Source organism: Sinocyclocheilus grahami, unplaced genomic scaffold (assembly GCF_001515645.1).
Source record: "Sinocyclocheilus grahami isolate Dianchi unplaced genomic scaffold, SAMN03320097.WGS_v1.1 scaffold178.1, whole genome shotgun sequence".
In the NCBI taxonomy this organism is placed as follows: Eukaryota; Metazoa; Chordata; class Actinopteri; order Cypriniformes; family Cyprinidae; genus Sinocyclocheilus; species Sinocyclocheilus grahami.
This window is the reverse complement of record NW_015505357.1, coordinates 351,851-364,162: the sequence shown is the minus strand read 5'-3', so window position 1 is coordinate 364,162 and position 12,312 is coordinate 351,851. Positions and strand designations below refer to the sequence as shown.

Genomic DNA, 12,312 nt, shown 5'->3' with positions numbered 1-12,312 from the left:
GAGTGAGAGTATTATTTTTCTACAGAGGTACTTATCTTTTTTTTTTTCCCCAGCCAAGTGAGCATGAAACAAACTTTCATTTAAAAAAAAATAAAGTATTTAAAGTATGGCGTTTATTTTTGGCCGTAACTGTAACCAATGGGAAAATCCGTTAATAATTGATCAGTTGCTCAATAAGACTCACTACAAAACTGCAAACAAGCTAGTAATTTTGATATGAGATTAATATATAAAAATCACTAACATGCAATTGTTTGGGAAAAGGATATGATATACCAAGAATAAATGCATAATAATTGGTAACTTGGGTTTCTTTTAATGCAATAACACTTTGAAATCTGCAGTTTTATAATTAGACTCCGTTACCTATTCAAAAATTAGTGTTTTCCCACTGGTCACAGTTTGATAACTTAACATTTTTTCTGTCCTGCTATCATTATTAGTTTGAGCGAGAGCAATCTCATTTACACATAACAGCAGTTTAAATATTATTTGTATGAATATGGTAGCTGTATCTATTTTGAGCTGAGACAGACATTATCAGTGGGGGAAAACCTCAATTTCAATGTCTCTGGTCATGAAACTTTACACCATCCAAGTAAAAATGTTCACACAAAACCAAAACGGTCTCCAATTCATTTCTAGTTGACAATACATAAAATACATCAACTTCTTTATACCCTTCAAACAGACAGGATTCAGTTTTTTTTTTTAAAAATAGCATCCCTGGAGGTATAAAAGGAATTTGACTGCAATCCCAAGTACAGTTTGTGTGGAAATAACCATTTCTTTATTATGTACACATTAGCAAAAGAGTGCATGCTACAATTAGAGCAACACGTCAACATCTTCAACACAAGTCTCCATTTAGTAAGAAGACTGTGTGAAAGCAAAACGATCATCGCCCATTTATGCGCCAAGCAACCACATTCCAGTGGAGGAATTCAGATGATCTTGGAGAGGACAACCGCTTGGCTTTTTGCATAAGCTTAACTGATAGAGGTATTTGGTTTTGGCTTCCCTGTGCTGTCAATTTATGTCTGGAACACAAGCAATTCTTTATGTTCAATGATCTGATCTGGAATATTCATTTCACCACTAAATGGAAAGTCTTTAGTACACGGTGACACCCATTCTTCTCTTTAGAATGACCATTTTTCTCATCAGTTCTCATTTAATGTATTTTAGGTAGCAGAAAATAGTCTATGATAAACACGCAGGGTGTTATAAATCACTGCGGAACTTTCAGATGAATAAATCAAAGCTCCTTATTCAATGATGCAGGTGCTTCGAAACCCCATGCATCCCGTCAAATACGACTATGGCTATATTCAGAACAGCATACCATACTTATTATTTCTGCAGTATACCGTGCATAGCATTAACATTTACGCATAGAAATGCCAAAATGTGCATAGTGCAGTAGCATTTCCCACAATGCATTGCACTTAGCATGATCTTCCAATTCCAGAATGGTCATTGAACACTAACTTACTTTATACGATCGTACTGCTATTTTAAAACAAGTTATATTTTGATCCAATTTTGATGATGCGGTGAGGTTATGTGACAACAATATAAGTTATCTTTGAATTTTGTACGGAAGCCCGATTCCGCCAAGGGGAAGATTTTTTTTTTTTTTTAACTTTTTCTCACTATTAGGGAAAAAAAACTTTTGAACGCTGACTTTCTCCCACAGAATTCTAACTTCTCGCAATTCTGTTTTTCGCCATGGAATTACATTTTTTTTTTATCTCACAATACAGACTTTTTTCCTCACAATTTTAAGTTTGCAATTACATCTCACAAAGTTTGATTTTTTTGCTCCTGCCACAGAATTAAAAATGAATGAGGTAATTCCAACTTTTTTATCTCCCAATTTGGACTTTATCGAATTGTGAGTTTCTATTCCGCAATAGAAAAAAAAAAAAAAAGAATTGTAAGATACAAACTTTTTGTGAGAAAAAAGTCTGAATTGTTAGATAAAAAGTCAATGACCCTTTTTATTTAATCCCATGGCCAAAACAAGCTTCCAATATTTTGCACTTTCTCAAATTCTTAAAAAAATTTAGACATACAGTATACGCTGTGCAGTATGCAGTAAGCTAGTATCTCATTCTGAACATAACCAACATCCTGAGATTCAACTAGGATTTAACTTAAGAAACTAAATTATGGCAATATAGAGAAAAATTTTATATCATTCAAACTTTGTTGAAAGGGACAAAATTCGACATTAAATTTGGCAAAGAATGTAATATGTGATATGTAACAGGACAGAAGAGGAAGGGCATTATTGCAACAGCGAGGTGTGCAAAATGGCATCTGTTGAGAAGTCTAGAGCGCAGCATCACAGCCGCTTGCCCATCGGACTATCAGCTTAAGTTGAGGCGTCTCTAAAGTGCTTGTAGCATTTGTGAACCAGACTAGCTCACATTACAGTGGACAATTCCTGAATAAACAGCTCCATGTTTTCCGACTCCAATGTGGCGTCTGCCCTGAAATATCTGATAAAATGTCCACAAGCTGATGTAAAAAAATCTACATTCACAGAAAAGCCTGAACTAAATAAGCATAACTGGTTTAAGACGCATTCATGAACAAATAAACATGAAGTAGCCGATTCGGTGTGTTGCTCTCTCATCATGCGTTTCCTGATGACGGATGAGAGTGTACGATACACAACAGGAGACAATACAACTCGCCTCCGCTGACGTCACAATTAGCAGTTACTCCATGCTATCCACTGGCAAACACCTTCCCCTCAACCGCTCATTTTCAGATAGAAATAATAGCGAAAAATGGCACGAATCACAATAAGAAAAATAACCGTAATATGCTTTCATCACCTTCACAAGTCATTTGTGAGAGGGAGTGCTTGTGGAAAACGCTGAAGTTATTTTTAACATTATTATATGTATTTATCATTTATTAATAATTATTAACACCCACATGCCATATCTTTGTCTCTAGGGTGTCTAGTTGTTTATTAATATCATGATTGATTTTGCTAAATAAATGTTTGTGTAGCAGCCAATACGTAAATTTACATATGTACATGTACATAAAAAATATATAATTTAATATTTTCTACGCATTTTCAATAAACAAAACGTATCTTTTTTTCGGTCAACCGGTCTTTTGAGGCCCAATATTAACCATTTGATGCCACAAACCCCTCTATATGTGGTTTGAAGCTGAGGTGATCGCTGTAGAAGAAACATGCACTGGAGTGTTAGACGTGTTAAACTTGCATTTTGAAGTGCCTTGAAATATCAAAAAGATGAGAGAAATCTCAGCATAAATTTTTGGGGCTTTTCCATCCGCTTGTGGCTTGGAGATGTGGAGTTCCTCGTTTATTATCCGCTGAGAGGATGGAGGTCCACCTTCACCTTTTCTCCGCTGCTGAGCATCCCGATAGTGGGGTAAAACCCTCCGGCCGGGACAACCACTTCCCTCCTGCCGATAATCTTGCCGTTCCGGGTGAAGAACACCTAGATGAGCACAGAGGGGCGACAGTGAGTCAGCATTTCAACAGCTGGAGAGGGAAGAGAGTGAGTCAGCATTTCCATAGCTACAGGGCTGAGACTGGGCGTCTGACGGTCTTGCTACACGCTAGTTCCAAAACTCTTCGGGACACATGATGAGGACAAGAAAACACTTGGCAAACATCTGTTTTTGAGCACTGAGGGTATTCGGTGTTCTTTTAGAACTAAAAAGCCTTTCCAGGCGACTGACTGAAATATCGCCGAGCAAATTCATCTTGTCCGCATCTGGGATATCCTGTACCCTCAAGAAGACGGCTCTTATGAAATATCGAGCTTATTCATATTGTTGCATAAGTGTGGAAGCGAGCATCTTAACTCTCACCCAGTGGGCAAAAACGACCAGCACTGTGGTTAAGCCATCGTGTCGAGTCGACAGTCAGAAACTCGCTGATTATTACAGTCGCGCAGTGCAATTTTTGGCATGGAAGGCTCTTGATAGTGTAACGTCCCACTGGGAGACCTCAATGCATTAATCTTCTGCAAGCTTAAAACATTTGACTTGATGAATGACCAACTCCAACCGGCTTTAAAACAACAAATAACGATGATTCGTTTGTTTAGCTGTCAGAACTGAGGCTTTAAGCACTTCAGTAGAAGTAACAATTTATTTTGTGGCCTAAAAAGTCATTAAGTTAGGAGACATACATACATACATACATTAACAAACACACATTAAACTATTACATTAAAATATATGCACACAGTACAGGTCAAAAGTTAGAAATAAATATGATGTTTAATGTTTTCGGGAAAAAAGTCTCTTTTGCTCACCAAGGCTACATTTATTTGATTAAAAACCCTGGGAAAGTAATATTATGAAATATTATTACAATTATTGGTTTTCTATTTCAAAATATTTAAATGTAATTTATTCCTGTTATGTTAAAGGGTTAGTTCACCCAAAAATTCTGTTATTAATTACTCACCCAGCAAGGAGATCGGTAAATTAATCCATGTGACATCAGGGGTTCAACCATAATTTTACGAAGCTACGAGAATACTTTTTTTGCGCGAAAGAAAAAAAATAACGACTTTATTCAACAATTCGTCACCCTCCGCGCCATTTTGGATAGTATCCACTGAACGTAAATTGTATATGCTGTTTTGTGTCAGCTGCGCCACGCGGATACATTGTTTTCGTTCAAATCAAAGCGTACGTACAACGTATACGCGTGGCGCAGCTGACACATACGCCATTTATGTTCAGTGGATATTCTCCAAAATGGCACTAAAGGGTGACGCGGAGGAGACAAATTTGAATAAAGTCGTTTTTTTTTTCTTTTGCGCAAAAAAAGTATTCTCGTAGCTTCGTAAAATTACGGTTGAACCCCTGATGTCACATGGATTATTTTAACGATGTCCTTGCTACGTTTCTGGACCTTGATCGTGTAAGGATCCTTGCTGTCTATGGGAGGGTCAGACAGCTCTCAGAATTCATCAAAATATCTGAATTTGTGTTCTGAAGATGAACAGAGGTCTTACGGGTTTGGAACGACATGAGGGTGAGTAATTAATGACAATTTTTGGGTGAACTATCCCTTTAAATCTGAATCTGCCTTTACAATAAATCAAATTGTTTATATCATAAAAACATTTTTTTAAATACTCACCATAACCTTTCGGCCCTCATGTTCTTGTTCTGGATCATCTCCCTCTTCCTCGTCTTCATCGTTCAAATACAGTAAATTTTCGACACGCCCCTGCTTTGGTTGTACATCAGCAGCATCCCAGTCGTCCATTTCATCTGACAGAGAAACCAATTGAGCTGGATGCACATCTAAAAACGTGGACTACAGTCCTGAGAAGCATGCTAAATTGATCAAAGTATGTATTTTCAAGTATGCATTGGCAGTAATGTGAACAAAATGGAAAATTTCTGCACCCTATACGTGTTCTTACCTTCATAGTCCAGCACATAGTCCCGAGGAAACATTATTCCACAGCCCATGATGTCCCCTTCAAAACAGCGAGGGCCAAACTGGTCTCCTACTCCACTTCCATGGAAGATCTTCCCATCATCTATGAGCAGATATGATGGGCAGTTCAAATGCAGCTACATTCATTAATAAACCACGATTTTACATCAAAATGTATATGCAAATTAACTCGACATATATCCTGGCCATTCATACACTGAAAAATTGAGGAACAACTCTTAAGGTCAATCAGAAAAAACTGTACTAGTGTGTATATTTACACTACCATCCAAGAGTTTGGAGCTGGTACATTTTTAAAGAAATAAATACTTGTATTCAGCATGAATGCATTAAATTGATCAAAAGAAGACATTTAAAATGTTTAAAAAAAGATTTCTATTTAAAATGAATGCTGCTCTTTATATCTTTTTATTCATCATAAAGTCCTGGAAAAATGTATTATGGTTTCTAAAAAAAAATATGAAGCAGCACAACTGTGTTCTACATTAATTAGAAATGTTTTTTGAGCCACAAATCAGCATATTAGAATTATTTCTGGAGGCTCATGTGACACTGAAGACTGGAGTCATAATGCTGAAAATTCAGCTTTGCATCACAGGAATAAATAATGTGTTAAAATATAATAAAATACAAAACAGTTATTTTAATTTGTAATATTTCATAATGTTTCTGTTTTTGTTGGATTTTCACTGCCTCGGTGAGCATAATACAGATAGCCACGCAGTGTGAAAACAACGGCGATACGACGAGTTTGAAAATCGTGCAGTGTGAACTCGGCATAAGTGACTTCTTTCAAAAAAACTAAAAAAAAACTTAAATAAAAACTCATACCAACCCCAAACGTTTGAACGGTAGTGTACCATGCGTAAAGTACAGTTATAGTTATCATATTTGGAAAATGCTCCGTAACCTATTTTTTCACATGTAACACAAATTAATGAAACAAAAAACACCAAAAGTACCATGGTATTACCATATGGGGTAACGGAGTCTGATCAAGCTGATGCCTTTAAACATTTTTACATGGCTTCAAATCTACATAAATACAATAATACAAAAAAGCATATTTTGTGTATCTTTGATTTTTCATCTTTTCGTACAGAAAATCCCTGTTAAACAGGTATCATTATGGTCACATGGAGGTATGGAGGTGCTCTATTAATTTAAGCGCTACCTCCACCTGAAACGTCATCTGCTGGTGTCGCTGTTGGACAGTACCACCATAGGCAAAATGAGTGATTTACACAGTGTTTGATTTCATATTTCATAATATTTGTTTCTGTATCTCGTCTCATTATCTTTTTAAAGGCTGACCCCTTTACACTCAATGATGGAGGTGAAAACTAATCATCTGAATGAATTTTAGGACATAAAAGAAGAAATGCGAAAGTTAGTGCTTTGCATCAGAGCGCTGTCAAGACCTGACGTGAACCTAAGCGCTAATGCTGCATTCCTCACACATTTGCTCTTAATGATCCAGAGAAGTCTTATAGTCTTCATCCAGAAACTGACAGGATGAACGGAGATGTGCTTTCATGCCTCTGTACGTTTCTTTCTTCTAAGTTGAAGTTCTCCTTATATAAGAAGATAACAAAACAAAGAGACAACAACAATCAAGAGCAAGTGAAAGAAAAACACGGAAAGGTAGCCTGCAGACAAAAAACCCTCTTGCAGTGTGTGGCTGGTAAATATTTGTGGAGTTGTCATGGGACCCGTTCCCAGCTCAGGATACTGTTTAAACAATCCCTATCTCAACATGCGGAGGGAGATGAAGACACTGTATCATTATGATTCCCATGTGGGCCTCTGTCCCAACACCACACTCTGCAAACACCGCGACCGCTGTGGGAGAGGAAGGCGACTAAAAATAGAGCCTGCTGGAGAGCTTTTAGGCCCTCTGGCACCCGAGCCGACAGGAAACGGTACACCGGAGTGCAGAGAGGGCTTTCCTCGAATGTCAGAGCTGTTCTCTGGAAAAGACCGGGAACGTAGACTCACTTCCGCAAACAAGAAGGGCGCTTTATGAGCCTGGCGGCTAAGAACGGAAAAACGATTTGCTTGTTTGTGCCATCAACATTTTCAAGTAACCTTAACGGGGAAGGGTCACGTACCCCGCTAAAACGAAGGGAACAAGACTGAAAATAGTGATTTGGGGTGAAGCGACTCTCTGCCAACTATTTCGACCCACTTGGCACAGTCAGCGGATGAATTAAAGCAGGACTGGGGATTGTATGCTTGTTCCAAACTCCAAATAAATTCATCACCCTGACTTCCAGCATTATTTCTTCATCAAAATGAGATACGAATAGCCCCGCTGTCATTGGATGTGATTCGTGTGAGGATGCCGACCCCCAGAGCGACATATCAGCGGCTATAACATGTCTCTACGTGATGACTAACAGGATTATGAGTCATAGATGTGGGCCTCTTATAGATCAGGGCAGGACAATGAGTCATGCCCCCCTGATCTGACCCGCTTCTGTGCCAATGGCAGACCTCCATCAGCGGGTGCCGCAATGAGGCGCAGAAAAGACATGCCCCATAAATGCAGCTCCGCAAAAGCTGACAAGAGAGCCTGACACTCCTCGAGGTGCCAAAGACAAACTGCATCGCCCTGATGAGAGCGATGATGTGACGGAATTTTTCATACTCGAGAAGAACACAAGGCCTGGGTGAATTCACTAGCAAATAAACAAACTTCCATCACTTCTGGAGATGCACTGGTACGAAAATTTGCTTCGATGCAATAATTACTGTCATGTTATGATCAGTAACATAATATAAATATATTTGGAAATATATAAATTCATAAATTAAAGGGAAAAAATTTGATTTATGAAGAAATGTTAAAATGATTTATTTACTACGATTGGATATAAAATATTATATCTTATCTATCTTTCTATCTATCTAAAAAAAAATTTATATATATTTTATATTTTGAAATGTATATAAACTCGTAAATTAAAGGGGAATTTTAAAATGAATTAGAATTTTTATGCATTTTAAAAAAGCAAATATAAAGATTTAACATATATAACATACACATTAATTAATAAATATTTATATTTTTTCTATATATTTCAATATTTATATGCAATATACAGTACAGTATTTTGACATTTGTATATTTAATGGAAATTGATTTTTTTCCCCATTAATTCATGAATATACACACACATAAATATTATTTTAAAATAATTCATTCATTTTAAATGCAAATTTAGGCATCATGACAATGTACACTATGACAATTTTATATTTATTTAGAGATTTCCAAAATATTATATTTAACATTGTTATTAAATTATTAGTGTTTTTAAGATTAAATATTAAGTGAGTCTTAAATGACAACAAATGTAATCTAAAAGTAAAAATAATGAAGAAATAATAATGCGCAATTATCAAATATAGGTTGATATAAATAACTAATATGGTACAGGTGTGTATCATGCATCCCTAATCACCTAGTGGAATCATGATGTCCAATTTATGCTCACTCTGAATTGTGAAGTGCTTAAAGTCTGGTAGTCTTGTAGTGGAGTTGAGAAGTCTCATGGAAAACACAAATCTATCAATGTCTGGGCTATCAAACAAGATTAATGAGAGTACATTTTTATAGCATCTCCACTGTTCCAGCTAAAACCAAAGAACCCAAATAACCCACTAAAGGTAGTAACAGATGTAAATATGTATATATATATATATATATAAATCAGATCCGTCACCGTTTATCTGGCTCACAGGCAAAATCCCTCACCCTTAAACAATAGGCTGTGAGTCACCAAAGAAGCACATTGTTTCATTCAGGATGATACTCAGTGACTAATCTGTTATGTGGAGTGGCATGAAGGCATGACGGGGTTGAGTATAAAGATTGCCATCTTTACACTGAGCAGCAATCTTATTTGATATCAACTTCCTTTGAGCTGCTTTGGAAGATAGGACCTGTGGAGTGAGATAGGGCTATTTATCCTTCTGCCATTTTCAAGAGGATTTGCTCCTAATCAACACACTCATCTCATCTCCACAATCCTCTTATCAGCACCCAGGACCTCCACACACTGTAGTGATGGTGCCCATAGATGTGTAGGCTTGAAAAGAGAAGAGGAGCCAAATAATAAAGCTTAAAAAAAAATCACCACCTGCAGGGATTCTGGGTAATCCATGCATGAATTGTGATAGGAATACAACCAGAGATGACAAAACGGAGAAAACAAAACTAACTTTATGTAAACAGGATCTGAATGTGTGGACTGGTGTGTGTGTATAAATAGAACTGTATGTGGGAAAAGAGTGAGTGCTTTTACATAGACATTCAAAGCTTCATTTCAGATTTTATATGTACTAAGTCTGAATGAAATTATGCCATGTAACAGATCTACATAATGCCTTTGTAGCTTGGCTTCGTCCAGCATGCATGTTAACCAGACTACATCTGGCCTGAGCATGCAATGAAAAATATCAAATACTAAGTGTATTTCATCCTTCAATGTATATTAGGGTTTTGTGTTACATATAATGTTGTTAAATTCATGTTTATTGCATTATTTTAGTGTCATGTGTGTTACCATGATGTATTTAGCATTTGTGTGAAAGACACCGTGCACCTTCTATATACTAGTATTTTTTTCACTTGTGTTTTTATGGTGGTATGTGCATCAGTAGGGTGGTATATAATTAACATTATATTTTTTTTGCTGTAAATTTACGTTCAATCCATAAAACCTAAAATCCTGCTACCTAATTTTTTTACAGTAAAATTCTGGAAACCACAGTTGCCGACTATGAAAAACCCTGCTGTAGCACAAAAATGACTGTGCATGTAAACATACTGACTGTTACAATTACAAAAGATTGAACTTTAAAAACTTATAACAGCTCACCTGCGTGATATGCAACAGAACCTCGACTCCATCCTGGATGCCTGTTCTTTGGGTAATCCTGAAAAAAGAGAGGAAGAATGAGTAAACATAAGATACATATTCTAACAATTAGACAAGTAAAACAGTTTGGCTTTACAGATGCCAATGGAAGTGATGGATTTACTCTAAACCAGGGCTCTGAACTGGTTCAAGGAATGAAAACGAAGACCGAAAACAAACGAAATTTTGACAGGAACAGAACTAGAAACAGAAACTAAATCAAATTTTATAGTTTCGAAAATAATCGAAAATTTGAAATGGCCATTAACCAGTTAATAACGCTATTTTATCGTTCCATTTAATATTAGAAATTTGTTGTCAACCAATCAGGAATTCAGATATGCAAATGTGACGCTGACGCATCCAACTTGTGAAATGCCCGTGCTCAGCTGTATATTCATCATAGGTAAGTCGAAATGGCAATGCATTAGAGTTTATCCGAGGATAGTGTAAGATGAATTCAACAGATCACGCGCAACTGCAGCACTTGTGAACGGAGAAAACAGAATTTTTAAATTTTTACAGTTTTGTATGACGTTTTGCTTCTATCTGTATAACCAACCAGCGTTGGTATGACCATATCACGCCAGCGCCTCACGCGCACACAGACACAACATATTTTGTGACATTGCAGCCTGTTCATTATCAAAATAAAATACAGTTAAAGAAACATAAAAAGTTGCACTGCTCTGTTGTACAATCTGTTTGGTTCAGCGGGACCAGCACCTCACTGTGCTGATATAGCCGATGGGAAGGATGATATCGATGCCAGTGAAGTACAAAGCCTTTTACATAATAAATAATATTTTAGCATCCAGATACGTCGCGAATATGGAAATATTTGGATTCGTACCAATCGAGGTAGGCATCAGTTTCACCTTAAATTAATCTGTTTTTGGATTGACATTTTTATAGCCTAAACGCATAGCCTTAACTTTCGAGGATTTGTTGTGGAGATAAGGAAACTACACTGAACAAAATTATACTTTTGTTTTTGCCCCCATTTTTCATGAGCTGAACTCAAAGATCTAAGACTTTTTCTATGTACACAAAAGGCCTATTTCTCTCAAATACTGTTCACAAATCTGTCTAAATCTGTGTTAGTGAGCACTTCTCCTTTGCCGAGATAATCCATCCACCTCACAGGTGTGGCATATCAAGATGCTGATTAGACAGCATGATTATTGCACAGGTGTGCCTTAGGCTGGCCACAATAAAAGGCCACTCGTTCCTCTATTGCCGCGACTCCTGAAAAACGTTTTCATTCTGCGTCACCCTATCAAGAATATTAGAATGATTTCTGAAGGATCATGTGACACTTTATACTGGAGTAATAGCTGATGGAAATTCAGCTTTGCATCACAGAAATAAATTATATTTTAAAGTATATTAAAATAGAAACCATTATTTTATATTGTAATAACATTTTGCAAGATAACTGTTTTTTCTGAATTTTTGATCAAATAAATGCAGGCTTGATGAGCATAAGAGACTTCTTTAAAAAACATTACAAGTCTTACTGATCCCAAACTTTTGAGCGGTAATGTATATGTATATATATATATATATATATATATATATATATAGTGTTTATAATGTTTGTAAACATTTAGCTTTACCGGCATTTTAGCACATTATTTCTGAATGTAGCCTAATAAAATGCGACATGAGCCTACGCAACGTTTTTTCTCTCTCTCAAAACGCAATTTTATACAAATAGCATTTTTTTTTAACAATGCAGCAAACATTTTGAAATATCTTAAAAATACTTGAATGTCTTCAAAGCATTAACAGATTTTTTTTTTCTTTTGTTTAGTAGCCGATAATTAGGCCAAAATCTAGAAAAGATGATGCAGTATTGGCTGTGACTAAGCACAGCGGGTTAAGATACCAGATCTCTTC

The 12,312-nt window shown here is 36.4% G+C and overlaps 1 protein-coding gene across 1 annotated transcript in view; it reads right to left on the bottom strand.

Annotated features, from left to right (window-relative positions):
• Nucleotides 1–709: 709 nt before the first annotated feature.
• spryd3 (SPRY domain containing 3) overlaps nt 710–12,312 on the bottom strand; it is an 82,963-nt gene continuing 71,360 nt past the window's right edge. Inside the window, exons 9-12 of the mRNA XM_016283954.1 lie at nt 10,372–10,429; nt 5,448–5,567; nt 5,159–5,292; nt 710–3,494 (exon numbers count right to left, since the gene is read on the bottom strand). Of these exons, the coding sequence (XP_016139440.1) occupies nt 3,360–3,494; nt 5,159–5,292; nt 5,448–5,567; nt 10,372–10,429 (447 nt within the window). The 3' untranslated portion in view covers nt 710–3,359. The remainder of the gene's footprint in view (nt 3,495–5,158; nt 5,293–5,447; nt 5,568–10,371; nt 10,430–12,312) is intronic.